Raw genomic sequence first — 12,855 nt, 5'->3', positions numbered from 1 at the left:
ATGACAACTCGTCATTTCACAAATTCTTTGCTAATCAAGGTATGCTTTTTAGGTTCTCTTGCCCCCATACATCCCCACAAAACGGTAAGGCCGAGCGCAAAATTCGTACCATAAACAATATTATTCGTACTCTCCTTATCCATGCTCACATGCCACCCTCTTTATAGCACCACGCCTTAGATATGGCTACCTACATTCATAACATCCTACCTAGTAAAGCAAACCTTTATGACTCACCCACTTCAAGCCTCTATTGTCGGGTACCTGCCTACACACATCTCCGGACCTTCGGGTGTCTTTGCTACCCTCACGTACCTCCCTCCACTATCCACAAGCTAGCCCCACGTGCCACCCCTTGTGTCTTCCTTGGCTACCCGTCAAATCACCGCTGCTACAAATGCTTGGATTTGACCACTCGAAAAATTTTTATTGCTCGACATGTCACATTCGATGAAACCATCTTCCCATTTGCCAACAGTTCTACTACTCAACCTTCCTCTTACGACTTCCTGTCCCATGACCCAACTCCCTACATGGCCACACATATTCACAACCCACCCTCTCTTATAAACTCTACCCCGGATACTGACAAACCAACCCCTGTTACCTCACCACAAATCACTACTCCTCCCTCGCCTACACCCGCCACCACTATACCCTCCTCTACCGTGCCATCGACACAACCATCCCCGACGACATCGACACATTCCACCCAAGCCCCCACTCATTATCCCCAAATGATGACCCGCGCAAAGCACGGCATTTTTAAACCCAAGACTCCATTTGACTTATGTGCTACAACCACCGTATCCCCCATACCTAAAAATCCCATTGATGCACTTAATGACCCACATTGGAATCATGCCATAAACGACGAATATGATGCTCTCATTAAGAATAAGACATGGATTCTTGTGCCTCGACCTCTCGATGTTAATATAACTCGTTTCTATACTTGTTTAAGAATAAGTTTAAGGCTAATGGTGATTTGGAGCGATACAAAGGTCGTTTGGTTGTCAATGGCAGGTCGCAACAGGTGGGCGTCGACTGTGAGAAAACTTTTAGTCCCATGGTGAAACCGGTAACAATACGAACTGTGCTTAGCATTGCAGTTTCTAAAAAATGGTCTATCCGACAACTTGATGTGAAAAATGCTTTTTTACATGGTCATCTTGCGGAGACGGTCTACATGTATCAGCCACCCGGATTCCGTGACCGTACTAAGCCCAATCATGTTTGTCTGCTAAAGAAATCTCTATACGGTCTCAAGCAAGCTCCGCGTGCCTGGTACCAACGCTTTGCCACATATGTTTCCGGCATCGGATTTCGAAATAGCAAGTCTGACAATTCTTTATTTATTTATCATGACGGTACTCACATTGCCTATCTCCTTTTATACGTGGATGACATCATTTTAGCTACCTCTACTGATGCTCTCCAGGTTAAAATTATGGCACATCTTCGTTCCGAGTTCGCAATGACCGACCTCGGTCCCTTGAATTTCTTCCTCGGGGTTTCTGCAATTCGTCACTCCAAGAGCATGTTCTTACACCAACAAAAATATGCAGAGAACATTATTTCACGTGCTAAAATGAACTCTTGCAAGCCTGCCCAAACTCCGATCGATACCAAATCCAAACTCAGTGCTTCCTCGGGTGCCCCTGTTTCAGACCCGACTTTATACCGAAGCTTAGCTGGTGCCCTCCAATATTTGACGTTCACTCGTCCCGTCATATCCTACGCAGTGCAGCAGATTTGTCTCTTTATGCATGACCCACGCGAAGCCCATTTTAGCGCTCTAAAACGCATCATACGGTATTTAAAGGGCACTTCTAATTATGAGTTACATTTATTTCACTCCTCTGCCTCAAAATTAACAGTGTATAGCGATGCCGATGGGGGAGGGTGCCCCGACACCAGACGGTCAACCTCCGGCTACTGTGTATATCTAGGCGACAACCACATCTCATGGTCCTCCAAACGTCAGGCCACTCTGTCTAAATCCAGCGCGGAGGCCGAGTACAGAGGTGTAGCTAACGCCGTCGCGGAATCATGTTGGGTACGTAACTTACTGCTTGAGCTTCACTGCCCCCTTCAAAAAACAACTCTTGTCTACTGTGACAACGTCTCCGCCATTTATTTATCCGAGAATCACGTCAATCATCAGCGCACTAAACATATTGAGCTTGACATACATTTTGTACGGGAAAAGGTTGCTCTCGGACAGGTTCAAGTCCGCCATGTCCCTTCACGCTACCAGTTTGCGGACGTCTTTACTAAAGGCCTGCCCAAATTTTTGTTCAACGACTTTCGGTCTAGTCTCAGCATTCGACCTCCTCCAGCTTCGACTAAGGGGGTGTATTAGAATTTAAAATATTCCTTGTATATTTTGTATGATTGCCTGCATCTTTACGTTACTAGGTTTTAGCTAATTTAGGTGATTAATATTTTATTATAGGTATATTAGCAATCATCCTCCATAATCTTAGGCAAGGATTATGGGATTGACCAAAGCTAACTTAGGAAGACCTCTCTGTATATATTCTGATGTTTTGATAATAAAATACTCAAGGGATTATAATCTCATAGAATCGTTGAGAGGGGAAAGCATAAATGAGTCGCTCGTATTGTTGATAATTCATGTCTCGAATGATTACATTGTCTCGACATTTATAGTACTCCCGAGATCTAAATCGTATCAACTATTATAGGCAACATATAATAACTTTATTCCTAATATTATATTATTCTAATTACGGTATATTGTAATATACCGTAATATCTTCTAACAAGTTGTATCCTCATCTCTCTTTGTTATTGATCTAATTGAAAAGTGATCGTTCTAAGTTGTGAACTAACCTTTTTACTTTGCAAACTTACCCAACTATAAAAGTTATGAATTCAAAAGACCAAAAACACTCTCTTTTTGTGTTAAGATATAAACTCAGTATGAAATTGCCATATTTAATAGTAACTCAATGTGTTATCGATTGTGTTTAGTTTACAATATGCTAAAGTTGTAATCTCGTATTTCTAGTTTGAACCATTATGTGTTAACTTTAATAAACTTATCACACTTGTCGTGGTAGCGACCATAATTTGTTGATAGCCGATTAGCTCAAATGGAAGAGTATGTGCATTGCACAAGGTATGCGTTCGAATCCCATATTGGCTATATAATTAATAAGACTTACCATAATTTATATCCTAGTGGTTTAATTTAAAAACTTGCATTTTTATGCGAAGAACTCAATGTAGTCAAACTCGTAATATTTAAGTTGTAATTGTTGGTTTTAAACATAAAGTTACGAGTTGATATTATATATTCTTATGTTTACAACTAACTTATGTTGATGATGAAGAAATATTTATTGTGTTTTGTGGTAGCCTGTATTTCTTGTTTAACAACATGAGAAGTAACGTTTGATGTTGAAAACTCCATGTTCTTACATGGAACAACATATAATGAAGAAAGTTTTGTGGTTAAAAATACTAGTTTTAAACTTAGCTTACATGTCTGATAATTAGTTTAACTAAATTTTGTTTTAGGGTGAAAACCCCATGACTTACATAGAAACATCATACAATGAAATTTAAGTTTTGTAATTAAAAATACTAGTTTTGAACATAAGATTTAATTAATAAGTATGGGAGTAGTAAACATCATATTATATAAAGTTATAATTAAAGAAATAAATTGACAAGATGTTTTTAACTACTGGATTTTTTGTTTTAAATATCTTGTTTTGAAGTTTAACATTTTCGAGTAAGTTTTACCTAAAACTATTTAATATTATTTTAATGATAAATTTTGTAAATCATAGATTGATTGAAATTGCAGTAGCACACAACGAACTTCACCTTATATTCATTAACTGCCAATTATGTACACTTTTTTTTTACTGATTTAAGGCTTGGCTCTCTCTTAATGGGCCCGTCCTATGCTATAGGACGGTCCTATAGGAGAGTTGCTGTTTCGGGTAATATCAATTAAAACTAAGGCCATACTAAGTAAAATTACATAATTCAAAATTACATAAAAATAAAATTATGACAATCATAAATAAAATGCAGCATTATAATATGTATGAGCATGCCCAATTTTATGCTAAATCGCCTTTAAGGAGCCAATATCGTATACTAATCGGTTTTTACGAATTTGCATGATTTAACCTTTTATAATCACAATAATTACATAAATTCATATTTATGTACAAGTTAATTAACCTAACCAACTTAGGACTCAAAATTAGTCTTCACTAATATATTAACAATAATTAACTTATATATCTTAAAATTGTTCATAAATGGACTCAAAATTACAATATTATGTCATAAACTTCAAATAAATCATAAAAATTTCAAATAAATTTGAAATTTGAAATTTAAACTCATGAACATTCTGAAAAAATACCATGACACTCATAATGTTCAAAACTTAGGTTAAAAATTTCGAAAATTTACCGAGAAAAACAATATTGCGGTTTATTGGATTAATCAATTATTACCATAAAAATATGAGAAAATTTATTTTTATTAACTTTTCACTTTTAGAACTGAAATATGTGACGTTTTTCCTTAGTCATGAAGTATGTTTTAACAATTTTTCTAATTAAAATCACTATTTATGTGATTTTTCATCAAAAATTCATAAATCATGAATAAAGACTTCATTATAGCAAAAAATTTTACACACATCTTGTAAAATTGCATGTGACAACATACTAAATTTCTATGACCAGATTCGAAATATAACTCATATTAACCTATTTTCTCATTAAAATACGATTTTATCTTGAAAAATCCATATTTCGAGCATAACAACTCATATTATTATGAATTTACAGGCCATCATTATATAATATATATGAAAACATATCCAAAAACCACTGGAAAAAACGAAGTTTAGCTATTTTTAGTCCAAAAATGACATTTTAATCATAAAAATCACATTCTTAATGCCATTATTAATAAAAATGAACAATAAAATCCATAAATAAACCAAAATATCCTAAAAACATTTTAGGACCAGAAACTTTAACATGCATAATAAATTTCAGGATATATCATAATAAACACAAATTTATAAGTTTTATTTGTTAATCGTATAACTCGGAAAAACAATAACCGATTTGCATGCAAACAACCTAAGGCTCTGATACCACTTGATGGAAATTATTAATTTCATATTTAAACATATTCATATATGTGATAATCTATTTAGTCATAAAATAAATTGTGATCTTATGCATGCAAACATAATTAGAAAAAGGGAAGAAATCGTTTTCCTTACTATGAAAATTTCGGATATATGGGCACAAATGAGTTCTCCTACTCACTTGTTCTTGAGCTTCCTAATATTGGATGAACAAGGATTCAAGCTTAAAATCCCTCCCAAGGATTTATACCCAAGATAACCTCTTAAAAGACTAATATTATTATTACTAGAACAATACTAATCTTAATAAAATTGACCCAAAAATTGTTTTGTCCTCTTGAATTTTTCGGCCAAGAGAAGAGGAATTTTGGAGTATTTATTTCTCTTTCTAAACTTCTTTAAGTTATTTTTATGAATGAATGAATAATGTGCATAACACACTAGTTATTATCTATTTCATAATAGAGATTATAAAAGGCTAAAAACCCTTTGCTTGCATGGTTGGGAAACCGGGTAGGAAGTGAGAAAAGGGGCCAATGTATGAGCTTCAATTCTCCCCAAGAAATTAGGCATTCAAGGCTATGTATTTAGGTCTTATGATTATGCTTTCCACTAAACATATTTAACATAATTAAGCTTAATACTTCCTCCTTATTTTCGGCACATATAGTGTAAAATAGAAAGCCTATTTTACACACTATTTTGTCAATTTGTCACATGTAACATGTTCCAAGACATTATGTGTATAAAATGTATTTTTAACAATTAAAAATCAATATATTAATAAAATATGTCACTTATAAAAATTAACATAGTAATTCATAATTACTAGTACCAAAAAGCGTTTCCAAATTATAAACTACAACATTCTGTATTTATAATAATTTATTCATTACGATTCCATTTGTTTCTGTAAACAACAATTTCATCCGAGTAATAAAACAATTCGATTACTTAGACCGTATCTACTTTAATCAAATTATAATGAGATACGTAAATATTACTTCCAAAATTGTATGTCAATTTTAAATAATTTAATTAACCCGTATCGTTATACGATCAATTAAATAATCAATTAAGAGTGTTACCCTTTAGGTATGACCTAAGGGGATCAACTGATCACCACCGTCGCACGATAATAATGTCAAACTCTAGTCAGCCAACCATTACCGATATGTGTGGACCAGTTGACCGTAAAATATTACTTCCCACATGTATTCTTAAAATGAGATTTAAACATGTGATCATCATGATCAACAGTTGTGATCGCATTATTGTCGGAGGACACATATTCCAACAGTTAGAATACTTGTAAAACACCCTAGGATGTGTCATGCTAGTATCCTTTGACCCATGGATTAAGGCCTAGTCAAGAGTACCTTGTGGTGTGATATCTCCTTGGCTACCGTTTATTCCAAGGTGACCCTTGAAACCATGCAACCATCATTCATCCATGTTCTACCATACATTTTGTCATCAAAGGGAATGGGCACAAAAATTGTTCAAATTTGAGAAATGAAATGAAAAGCCAAAAAGTTTGCAAAATGCATCAAAAGAAAAGAGGAGTAACAAAAATGAAAAAATAAACTCCTATGCTTCAAATATAAGGCACCCTCGTTACTAATTAGGGTGACTTTGAAAATGTTCAAAAGAAAATGCAAAAAGTTGAAAGTTGTCAAGTATTGAACTGCCAAACATCAAAAGAAATGGCAAAAAGAAAGTGTTCTCAAAATGTCAAATTCCACAAGAAATTGGGGGGAAAAACAACAACAAAAGCAAACTCCCACATGAAACTCAAATACTATTGATCCCTTTATCCATCATATCCATTTTTGTGCATGGTAGAGAGGGGACGACCCTTCTTCTTGTCTAGGCAAGAAGGGGAATTCCGCGATCCTCCAGTGTTTCTAACACCATAGGGAGTCTATTCTTGACAAAAGCATTTAACGATTGAGGACAAAGGTACCCTAGCTTGACACAACTTGGAGGTGATTTATTGGTATCCTTCTAGGCTTAGTAGTTTGAAGAAACCATATCTATGAATGAGTGTGTACCCTTGAATTGCTTCCCCTTTAGATAATTTCCGCCACTTAGATGGGAAAGTGGCTATTCTTTTTGTAGATGCATCCATTACTTGATTATGTGTACTTTAATGATTGGATGTGTCACCATTTTGGCAAGACCCACCATGCCTTGCAAGAAGGCATCCTACCTCATGGTTGTCTTGTTGTGAGTTGAAGGGGCGGAGTGAGACCCGTTAATTGTCTCATATCGGCTATATTAGTAGGATATTTTAAATAAGGGTCCTAGTTTTGTCACCTCTTTACTCGAGACGAGCAAAGGTTCGGTTTGGGGATATTTGATGTGATCAATATTTGAGCATATTTAGTCCCTGAATTAGCCTCGTTCCTATGCTTTTTAGTGCATATTTGGGTCATTTACTATCTTTAGTCCTTTGTTTTGCATATTCTTTGAGGTTTTGTTTCCTTGGTAGGATATGAGTGCAAACCTTGCATTTTCATGGCAAAATAGAGCTAAATTGATCGAATCTAATGACCAAGCATCAAAGAGAAGACAAGACTAGAAGGCCTTTGTACACAATGTCGTAGATGAGTAATGATGAAGAAGATCCTTGCATCCCCGGCAAAATCCCAGAGGATTGTTGGAAGAAGAAAAGAAAAAAAGAAGAAATGGCAAGCTGAACCAAGGTCCGAGCGTCTCACCTATCATAGACGCTCGTCCAGAAGCCCCACAGGCCGCTCGTCCAAGCTGCCAGGCCGCTCGTCCAGAAGTTATACAATCCGCTCATCCCGACCTTTTGGACGCTCAGATTGTCCTCCAGAGCAACACGTCCTCTTCCTTCTTCATTCGAGATGCACATATTTTTGAAAGATTAGCTAAAAGGAGACCCGCATCTTTTCCTGAGAGGAGCGATTCCTCAAGGACTTAATCGTCATTTAAGCCCTTAGTAACCCTAATTTGTGCACCTAATCCCCACTATAAATACCCCATTAGTCTAATTAGATTATCATGTTCTTCTTATCAATCTTTAGTGTGGTTTATATTATTCTAATCTCTCTTTACTCTTGTAATCAACTCCTAATCAAGTATTAATATAAATCTCATTTCCTTAATTTCTCTATTATTCATCTTTTATTTTGGGTAATTAAAGATTATTAGGGTTTATTGGGAGATTGACAACCTTCCATCAATCATCAAGTACTTCTATTATTCTTTGCATTATTATTTTGGAATCATCATTACGTATAATTCTCTTAATCCCTTTTTAATTATTGTTAATCATCTTCATTTATTCATCATGTTTTGCTTTGTTAATATGATTGACAACCTTGTTAACATGTTAAACTTGATAATGAGTGAGTAGTTTCCTTAACTAGGGTTAATGGGGAATTAGGGGAAACCAACACGGGGGATGATTCATGCTTAATTTAATATGTTCACATAATTTATTTGCTTGCTTGTTGTGATCTCAACTTATGCACATGGTATGTTTGATAAAATGCAAGCCTATGAATCCTTGCATTTTTTACCCATCACTTACCTTTTCAATGAGACTTGTAAGACATAAACCAACTCGAGTCTCATTAGACCATGCATATAGTTGAGTAGGGAGGATAAAGTCGACTTGTAGGTGTTGTACAATCTAATCGATTCGGCTCCGGGACCCAAACCTTCCTAGGATTGTAAGATATAAACCAACTTGATCCTATCACAACAATAATTGCTTGCTTATAATTTGAGAATATGTTTGTGTGATCAATTCCCATGAATCCCCTATGAACCCATGACACTCTAGTGCTTTTAATCAATTGTTTACATCTCATTTTAGTCATCTTGCTTTTTTACTTTATTGTTATTTAGTTTAGTGATCTTCTTATCTCAACCCAAATTGTGACATCCCTAGACACCACTACTTGCAATCGAAAATCCTACATCAATACCCGTTCCTTGGGATCCGACCTTTACTTGCCTCTTTACTAGTAGTAGAGTTGTTTGTGAAGTTATAAATATTGTTTTGGTCTAGGTGCTCCTAACGACAAGTAACCGAAATCTAAGCTCAAAAAGCGGACCGACCACCGGCTCAGAGGCTACCTTTAAAGAATGTCCAAGACACAACACACCTTACTTTGAATAATAATGAACAAGGGATTATGAATGATAATAATAGTGAGATAAGCAGGATAAATTAAGAGTAAGTATGCATTCACGAAGGTACAACAACTAGGTCAACCAATCTCATATTGACTTGACTGAAAGTGTAAGACATATACTAAGCACGGACTCACAAGACAAAAACCTAGACTCCAACCTCCTGGTAGGAGGTCGATAATAATACTGTCCTAATCTAAACCTCGATCCAGACTCTCGGGATGGACGTCACCCGATTCGACAAGCGATATACCAATGGCATCCAAGACTCGAAACATGGCACACATAGCCGTAACCAAAGGTCGAGTAACCTCTAATCGGAAACATGGCACACATAACCATAACCAAAGGTCAGAAGAAAGGCGGAAGGATAACCCAATCCGGAAACATGGCACACATAACCGTAACCAAAGGTCTGAAAGTGGTAAATAAGGAATGTCAAGTCGTCACACTATGTAAAACATCCCACTCGAGTCACAAATAAGAGAAATAATAATTTGCATAATCATAATGTAAACAAGTCATAAATTCAGCACTTACAAATCATGAGAAAGATGCATACCCAACAAGAAACATAAGACCCAATTTATAACAAGTTTAGTACTCGACTACATCGAGAGTAAATTTCAAACGGTCATAACTTAAGTGCTAGACATGAGAATGAGGTGGAACCAATTAGAGGTGATATCTTATCCTCTTACGGTTCTAACGGTAGGTCATAAGCTCAAAAAGAACAAGTGACGAAGGAGTTATGGCCATTTTACGAAAACTAGTCAGGCTGAAACCGCAGCCTGCGGTAGTGGCCGGAGCCTGCGGTGGTGGCTGGAGCCTGCGGTGGTGGCTGGAGCCTGCGGTGGTGGCCGGAGCCTGTGGTAGTCGTCGGAGCCTGCGGCAACGGCCTGCTTCCCACGACACATACGAACTAAATCTTGATCCTTAAATCAATCTTATCTTATTATTACAATCCAATTGAATAAGAATCATGTAATTAATAAGGAATTTCATATGTATAATTGAGACGGAAATAAATAGTTTACATATCCAAGCAACTAACTTTACCCAATTGTTTCCTAATCAAACATTTCCAAACTATCAATTTCATGACATAATTAAACATGTTAACAAGTCATATTTGAGACGGATTTCACCAATTAACATATGTAAACAACCAATTTCACCCAATCAAAAGTAAATATAATAACATACTCCAAATTCTTCAAACCAACTTAAGACAACTTCACACATCAAACTACCAAACAAGAAACATGTGAAACAACATGTAAAGTTTCCAACTTTCACAACCAATAGACTAATCTATAACAATTAAGACACACAATTTTGACATAAATATCGAGTAACCTATCACCGTTACCTTTTAGCACTTCAAATAACAGGATTCCGACTTAATACTACCCCGGAATACTAAAGCTTTTACCTAGAAACATGTTTAAGACAAAAGGGGTTAGAAAACTCATTTTACAAAAAGATGGATTTTCTAAAAGGTTCAAAAGGTAAGATTTTTCTTAATAGAAAGAAGGAAGAGAAGGAGAGGAGAATATTGGTACAAAAATCATAGGATTTCGTTGACAAACGAAGACATGACATCCATCTTAAGCTTTGAGTTTTTGAAGGTTTAATGGTGGAAATATCATTTTTCCTAAGGAAGAAGATGAAGAAAAGTTGCTGAAAAATTAGAAGCTAGGGAAACCCTAAAAGAAGGAGTTTTTGTTGTTATAAAGATGGTCCATAGGTTTGTTTTGGCCCAATAACAAAGGCACTTGGTTTGTGACTCGGTTTTGCACTAAAAAAAACTCATACTACGATTTTAAGGCATTCCGGGTCAAAATAAAACCAAATTAATTTTTATGAAACGAAAACACGATTTTGAAATAATAAAACCAAATAAATAATATACCAATTAAAATCGAGTATTACTAAATTATTGATTTTAATAAATTACCAATTAAGTTAAATTCGCGGGTGTTACACTAAACCACATGCATGCTAAGTGGGTTGAATTCTTCCAGTCATTTACATTTTCAAGCAAATACAAAGAGGGCAAGCAGAACATTGTTGCTGATGCATTGTCTAGGAGACACTCCCTCCTATCAGACATGAAACAAAGGATACTTGGCTTTGAGGTTATGAAAGAATTGCACAAGGATGATCCAAACTTCTTTGAAGACTGGCAGATTCAAACTGAGGGAACTAGGGTTCAGGGAACCAAATTAATAATGCAAAAGGGTTTTTTGGTCCATGGAAATAAACTCTGTGTTCCAAGGGGCCCCTACAGGGATCTATTAATCAAGGAGGTCCATTCCAGTGGTTTAGGAGGGCATCTTGGAGTTCAAAAGACTCTAGAAATATTGCAGGACCAATTTTATTGACGTAATGATTCGGGTCAAAACTTTGTCGTCTAAGTTCTCCAATCAAAACACTATTTATATTCTCAACAAGCTACTCTTAGTAGAGCGATAAGTAAAGGTCGGATCCCAAGGGACGGGTATTTTATTGACTTATCGGTTGTATAAAGCTATGTCTTTGGTGTCACAATTTGGGTTGAGGTTGAGATTTGCAATCTAACTACTTAACAAGTGCAAAGCAAATAAATGGAAAAGCAAAGCAAGATAAGTAAATGGGGTTTGTAAACAGTTGATTAAAATACTAGGGTGTCATGAGTTCATAGGGGAATCATGATGAGATCACATAAATAAGTTTCATAGATGCAAACAATTTATTGTTGTAATGGAATCGAGTTAGTTTATATCTTATAATTCCTAAGAAGTTTTCGGTCTCTGAGCTGAGTCGGTCAAGACTTTACAACACCCACAACGACTTAATTCTCCCTATTCAACTATATGCATAGTCTAAAAAGCCTTGAGTTGGTTTATATCTTGCAAGTCTTGTTTAAAGGATAAGAGAATCATGCTAGGTTGTCAATCAAGCATTTCATCAAGCATAACATGTGCATAAGTTGAAACTACAACAAGCAAGCATTCATATGAACTTATTAAGTAAAGATCTACCCCATGATTACTCCCCTAATCGCCCATTAACCCTAGTCAAGGAACTACTCACTCATTATCATGGTGAACATGCTAATAATGGTGTCAATCATCTTAACAAGTCTAAACGTGATGAAGGAGTCAAACAATAAACAAGGATTATGTAAAGAGTAAAGAAATTGTACCAACTAAGGATGATCAAATAGAAAGCAAAGAGTAATAGAAGAAACTTGATTGATGATGAAGAGTTGTCAATTCTCCAATAATCCCCAAATAATCTTCAAATTACCCAACTAGATCTAAGAATACTTGAACAATAATTAAGGAAAGATTAAGATGTAATTTAGATTAAATTGTGTAATTGAATTGTATTAATCTACTAAATAACTTGAATTAATCTAAGATGACTTGATCCTCACTTGTTAATACAAGGGAGTATTTATACTAAGTACAAGTATTAGGTTAACTAAGGGCTTAAATGACGATTAAGCCCCCTAAATAAACTCTAATGGCCTTGCAAGT

The 12,855-nt window shown here is 35.5% G+C and overlaps 1 protein-coding gene across 1 annotated transcript; it reads left to right on the top strand.

The window, feature by feature from the left end:
* The first annotated feature begins 11,325 nt into the window (after positions 1-11,325).
* On the top strand, positions 11,326-11,715 carry LOC141601870 (uncharacterized). The gene has a single exon (XM_074422176.1). The coding sequence runs from the start codon at positions 11,326-11,328 to the stop codon at positions 11,713-11,715; it is 390 nt and encodes a 129-aa protein (XP_074278277.1).
* The last annotated feature ends 1,140 nt before the right edge of the window (positions 11,716-12,855 follow it).

The sequence above is a fragment of the Silene latifolia genome, chromosome 9, assembly GCF_048544455.1.
Source record: "Silene latifolia isolate original U9 population chromosome 9, ASM4854445v1, whole genome shotgun sequence".
Taxonomy (NCBI): Eukaryota; Viridiplantae; Streptophyta; class Magnoliopsida; order Caryophyllales; family Caryophyllaceae; genus Silene; species Silene latifolia.
The sequence above is the reverse complement of the archived record's forward strand: the minus strand, read 5'-3'. Positions and strand labels throughout refer to the sequence as shown.